This window comes from Thamnophis elegans, chromosome 3, assembly GCF_009769535.1.
Source record: "Thamnophis elegans isolate rThaEle1 chromosome 3, rThaEle1.pri, whole genome shotgun sequence".
Taxonomy (NCBI): domain Eukaryota; kingdom Metazoa; phylum Chordata; class Lepidosauria; order Squamata; family Colubridae; genus Thamnophis; species Thamnophis elegans.
In genome coordinates, this window is record NC_045543.1 from 116,407,877 (window position 1) to 116,414,124 (window position 6,248).

Here is a 6,248-nt window from a genome sequence, read left to right on the forward strand (position 1 = left end):
TGAAAACATTTTGCTTTTCATAAAAAAAAAAAAAATCAACAATTCCCCCCTCCCCCAAAAAAGTCATTTTTAGAAAAGCATTTGCGAGAAACATCAAAATGATTAAAATGTTAATTTTAGGAAGTAACAAATAGACTTAAGAATCCAGATAAATTTGAAATAAGATTTTGGAATTAATTACAAAGAATACTTCCCATGGGAAAATTCTTTTGTTCTGAATTTTTTTAAAGAAACATAAGATTTTAAAAAATGGACACTGGAGGGAACAAAATATTACAATTAAAGAAGAACACAAACTGCAAAAAAATTGTAAAGACTTACAATTACAGAATCACCTGGACAAATTTGAAAGATATTTTTTAGTAATGGATTCAAACATTAATTTTAATACTATACTATCAACAGAGACATCTGCCTCTATGGGGAAACTGCCAAAATATATTACAGCAGAGGAACAAGTTTTACTTGACAAGATTGAGACTGAATTGAAACTGGATTTACAAATTACAGGCTACAAGAATGCAGTGGAAAAAGATGTTAACTGACAAAAAGAAATTGGCTGACTTAATAATTAAAAGGGATATATAAACAGTAAACCAAGAGTGTGAGATGGATAATTTTGGATTTATGAAAAAGGCTTCTTAAAGCTTAGAAGAATCTCATGAGAAGGGACAAAGAAAAAAAGATCTTAAATTTTACGACATCATTTGAATGGATTAAAGATTAAGATTGTTAGACGTAAAAGAAAGGAATATAAAATTGGGTTATTTGACCAAGTTTAAAATATTATTTCTGATTATTCTGAAGGATTTTTGCTGATACCAGGACTGAAATGACAATACTTTATGGATTGGCATATAGATAAAAGATGAGATAGAAGAAGAAGAGATCATTTCTGGTATTTTAAGAGGAGGTGATATGTTAGTAAAATTGTTTATAGTTGTGATGAAAGTGAGGAACAACTTTATATGTCACTTTTTCTTCATTATATTCTTAATTTTGTCTAGTTTTCCTTTATATTTTCTGCACCTTTTATTCTATTTTTAAAGTTCATATTAGTTTTTACTGTTGTAATTATAATCTTCAATAAAATTACTGTACTACCAAAAAAAAGGAAAAAATATGTTCAATGGGTTAAGACTATCGTGTTTCCCCGAAAATACGACTTGTCCTGAAACTAACACCTTGCCACATTTTTCGTGTGGGCAAAAATATAAGCCCACCCCTAAAAATAGGCCCCCGGACAATCCCTCCCCCTCCAGCTAGGCAGATAATCGCTCACCGATACTGAAGCCGCGGGAGGGGGGAAGGCTTGCCGCCTTCGGGGTACCACTAGGTTGGGGAATGGCATTCTGCCGGGCCGGAAGGGGGAGTTTTTCCAGGAGGCTCCCTGCAGGGCCAGGGCGCTACCGCCGCGCTCCGAGCATAACTTCTTTTCCAGCTTCCAAACTCCAAAACTCGGCTGCCGAGTCTTCCAGCAGCGGATGCTCTAGGAGTGTGCTCTATGGTTGTGGGCCGGCTACTGGAAGACTCTCTGTCCAGAAGATTCTCTGTCCAGCAGCAGGCCCACAACTATAGAGCACACTCCTAGAGCGGATGCTGCTGGAAGACTTGGCAGTCGAATTTTGGAGTTTGGAAGCCGGAGAAGAAGTTATGCTCAGAGTGCGCAGTGGTGCCCTGGTGCTGCAGGGAGAGCTGGGCCAGGGCATGGTGAGGCTGCGAGGCATGCTTGGTGGGGGCGGAACAGGTGCGCGCAATTCCCTTCTCCAGCAGGGCAGAGCTCCATGCACTGACATAGGGGGTATTCCTAATGTGTCAAGCCACAGGAGCTGGGGAGTGGGCAGAGCACCATGCGCCTTGGGGATACCCCCCTAGGTCAGTGAATGGCACTCTGCCCGGTTGGAGAAGGGGATTGCACGCACCTATTCCGCCCCCAGCAAGCATGCCTCCCAGCCTCACCATGCCCTGGCCCAGCTCTCCCTGCAGCACCAGGGCGCCACTGACGCACTCCGAGCATAACTTCTTCTCCGGCTTCCAAACTTTTGCCAGGCTGTTGCTCGTGGGCATGGTCACCTCATAGCTGCTTTACCCCTGAGGCTGTGCCCGGCTCTTCGGGAGCCAGTTTGCAAAGAAGCAGCTGCCCAGTAACTCCAAAACAATAAGCCCTCCCCCTATAATAAGCCAAAGGCCATATTTCATGGGGCAAAAGAAAATAAGACCCTGTCTTATTTTTGGGGAAACACAATAGATATGAAATACAGGTGGTTAAAAAAATGCACATGGCAATATTATCAACTGGACATCAAATTCTATACAAGCTGTTACCATATGTGGTCACCAGTTGAAAGTTAAGATGCTATCAAATTTCAGCCATTCTTTCATATATTAACATATTTCACCAGCAGTTAGAGAACATGAACATGCCTTTATATTATGACATGAAAATAGGAAGAATTGGATCTAGAATTTAGAATCCTGATTCTTCTCTCTTATTCTGCAGGCAGAATGGAAAATTATAGGGGGAAGGGGTCAACTTCCTCTATCTCCAGGACAACTCCATGTTAATTACAGCACAGGAAATACAAATAATATAGAAGTACCCGTAGGTGCATCCTTTTTTTCTAGAGATTTGCTGTTCCTGATTGAAAAGTGTCAGTTTTCTTGTTCAATTCTTATTTGGAAGAGGGTGCAAATTTTAACAGTACAAAGGGAAGTTTGGAAGCAGCACTTTTATACATGATTTTCTTCATCAAACTATTATAGTAACCTAGTTTACATGTTGCATTAATACTGTTAGTCATGTTTCATTTAAAGCAACTATGCTTTTATTCAATAAATCACAGTTCAGCAAAACATTGTAAACTCCACCCTACAGTAGACAAGTTAATTTTCTTCGGATAAGCAAATATAATGCAGACATAAAAGTTAGAAAAAATGCATACTACTGAATTTAGACAAATTGGGATTGGGTTGCATGCCGACAACAGTGGACAGGACTGTAACTAAATAATACAATAACTATTGTTTTATTAACACACAGATACTAACAGGTCTTCTTTAGTGAGTCTTCTTGATTATTTTGCTAAATTCTTTAGACAGCCCCGCCGGTAATAAAGCAGGTCATATACTTTACAAACGATATAGCAAATTGATCCAGAACAAAACAAAGCAGTATCTGAATCCGCGTCAAGCTGTAATCACCAGCTTGGCCCTTATTTCCGGTTTAACAACTAAGAGCAAGGCTGTGAAAACGGCAAGCGATGCCCGACGCCCATTCAACCGACAGGGAAAGCAATTTGCAGCTGGGAAATCACACGAAGCGCTCAATTAAATCCTCAGTTCGACCCCAGGATCTCCTAAATGGCTGGAAAATCTGGTGAGGAGCCAGGTTTCCGCCGGAGAAGCGCACCCGCCAGCGCATCTCCTGCCCACCGCGAAGGCGCGGGGCGAACGGCATTGTCCGGCGAAAAGAAGCGCTGGCGCAGCCCCCAAAGACACTGCTTGCCACGAAACCAGGGTGGAGCTGTTTAGCAAGGCTCCCTCTCACCCGGGACAGAACCCCGGAGAGCTGCGTCCGCGCGCGCCTTACCTGGCCGGCACAGCAGCGCGCAGACATGGTCGCCGCCGCCGCGCAACGCTCTCCCCGCACCTGCCCGCACTCTTCAGGCGCCTGGCGGCCTCTCCCGGCGAGTCGGGCGGCGACGGGCAGCTGCGGGGTCCCCTCCGGCTCAGAGCACGCCGAGCGGAGACTGTGGCCCCGGCGCCCAGCTGGCCAGAGACTGACCCACCTCTCGGGCGCAACCCTCAGGGCGGAGAGACAGCTAGCTCCAGCCCAGCCCAAACAGTGGGATTAGGCTTCCGCTGTCGTCAGTTTGCCTCTAAGGAGCTAGATGGCTTTCCGGTGCGGGGGCCGCGTTAGAAGAGAGGGAGAAGGGAGAGGGTCGGGGAAACCAAGAGCCAGGCCACCTGTCCGCGTTCACACGCCCAGGGACTCTGCTGGGGCTCGGAGGTGAAGCGCAGGCGCGATGCCAGGTGGCTTGGGCTTCCCGAGGGAGAAGCGGGGAGAGGGAGGAGTTGGAGACGGGCGGCCGCGTTTGTTTACGAGGAGGAAGGGAAGCGTCTGCCGCGGTTAGCACTCTGCGGAGAGGCTTCTCGCGGGGTGGTCAGGGCAGCCGCCGTTTTGAGGGAGAAAATGCCTAATCGGCTCCGCTAACAAGGCGACTCGCTTCACCGCTTGCATTTTATTTTATTTTGCGTCTGAAAGCGTCTTTCTGATGGATGAGGCTGGAGCTTGCTTCTCGCGCTCCATATATTACTATTATCATTGTTTTGGCAAGGAAATATTCAGAGCTGCTCAGTTGTTCGAGCATTGTAGGTGTTGCTACCCCATCTTTTTATAGAGCCTGTGTCTTTGCAGTTGCTTTGTACATACGTTTTATACATACGTCCATTTTTTCATGTAGTGTGTATTCTACTCAGACTTGTAAGTTACGGTGTAATGAGCATGTCATTATTTTTTTCAACCCGCTGACCAAGAGGTAGCTCCTCAAAATGCATTGAGACTCAGATACAATGCAGTCTTGCTTTCATCAATTTTCCTTCTTTTCCCTGTCCAGTATTTGTTGGTGCAAATCTGCTGGTCATCTTAATGACTCAATTGAGTCATCTTAATAATTGAGTCATCTTAATAATTGAGTCATCTTAATGACTCAATTTTAAAAAAAAAGACATATCAAGGTGGAGGTGAACCTGTCAGTCTAGTTTTACAAAATTATGTGAATTATAAAGATACAAAGGGAATTCTGAGCATTATGAGGCACTGAGTATAAGAACTGACATTCTTATATTCCTGGATCTTAGCAGCTTTCAGAATCTTTTGACTAGAGCCCTGATGGCCAACCTGTGGCATGCAGAGTCATTTGTTAGGGCACGTGAGGTACTGCCCTTTCAGCTCCAGTGCGCATGCGCGCGCTGGCCATCTGACTTTGGCTTAATTTTCAGCTGTTTTTCGCCCTCCGGAGGGCAAAAAACCAGCCAATGCACAAACCGGAAGTTCGGGAACGGACTTCTGATTTGAACATTGGGCCATTTTTGTCTCTCCGGAGGGCGAAAAACGGCCCTACTGGCAAACTGGAAGCCTATTCCCGAATTTCCAAAGAAGCCTCCAGAGGCCCTATGGAGGGGGGAGGAGGAGGCTGTTTTTGTCCTCCCCAGGCTCCTAGAAAGCCTCTGGAGCCTAGGGAGGGCGAAAAATGGGTTCATCGCGTGTCAAAAGTGGGGGGAATGAAGGGGTTGTGCACACGTGTGTGCAGGGGTGTACGCATAGAATTATGGGTATGGATGGGCGTGGGCATGCCCATGCACAACCCCCCTGCGCTCCCCCCACTTTTGGCACATGATGGGAAAAAGGTTAACCATCACTGGACTAGAGTCTAGAGCAGGGGTATCAAACTCTATTTCATTGAGGACCGCATCAGGGTTGTATTTAGCTTGGGTGTGTGTGTGTAGCCAGCTTGATGTCTCTTGTGTTGGGGCGTCTGCATTGGCCTGAATGTCCTGCTGGCAAAAACAGGCTCTGGAGCTCCGTTTTCTGCTGTAACAGCCTCCTGATGGCAAACCTGTGGCCCATCAGGGCTCTGACAGCAAATACCGAGCTCACGAGGGCTGACCGTGGCCCTCACAAACTCTGTTTTCGGCTGCGACCCTCTGCCAGCAGAAACGGAGCTTGGGAGGGCCAACTGTGGCCCTCACATGCTCTGTTTTTGCGGCAGAGGCACTGGACAGCCCTTTGCTGTTTCCAGGTGGTCCCATGAGCTGGATCCGACCCACGGACCTTAAGTTTGACACCCCTGGTCTAGAGCAACGTTTCTCAACTTTTGCAATTCTTGAAGTTGAAGTCCACAAAATTCTAGGAATTCTGGGTGTTGAAGTTTACAGATGTTAACATTGTTAAGATTGAGAAACACTGCATAGAACATTGTCCTGGAGAGCTTAGGCTTTAGAAACAATAAGTACTTGTCAGTTTAACTGGTTCTTCCTATTGGCACTAAGAATATGGACTCATCTTGTTTGACAGCTCAGTTGTTGGACATTGATGCTCACAGTGCTGTGTTTTCCTATATGCTGTTTAAAATGTACATGAAATATAATCATTCAGAACTTTGGAGAGGGGGCCAAGGGCACACTGACGACAGGGTAATTCTATGGTTTGTTACTCTAAAGCAGTGTTTTTCAAACTTAGCAACTTT

The 6,248-nt window shown here is 45.7% G+C and overlaps 1 protein-coding gene across 1 annotated transcript in view; it reads right to left on the reverse strand.

The window, feature by feature from the left end:
- The window catches only part of SERINC5 (serine incorporator 5), a 48,110-nt gene extending 43,181 nt beyond the window's left edge, over nucleotides 1-4,929 (reverse strand). The window contains exon 1 of the mRNA XM_032212729.1: nucleotides 3,590-4,929. Coding sequence (XP_032068620.1) covers nucleotides 3,590-3,616 — 27 coding nt within the window. The 5' untranslated portion in view covers nucleotides 3,617-4,929. The remainder of the gene's footprint in view (nucleotides 1-3,589) is intronic.
- Between the last annotated feature and the right edge of the window lie 1,319 nt (nucleotides 4,930-6,248).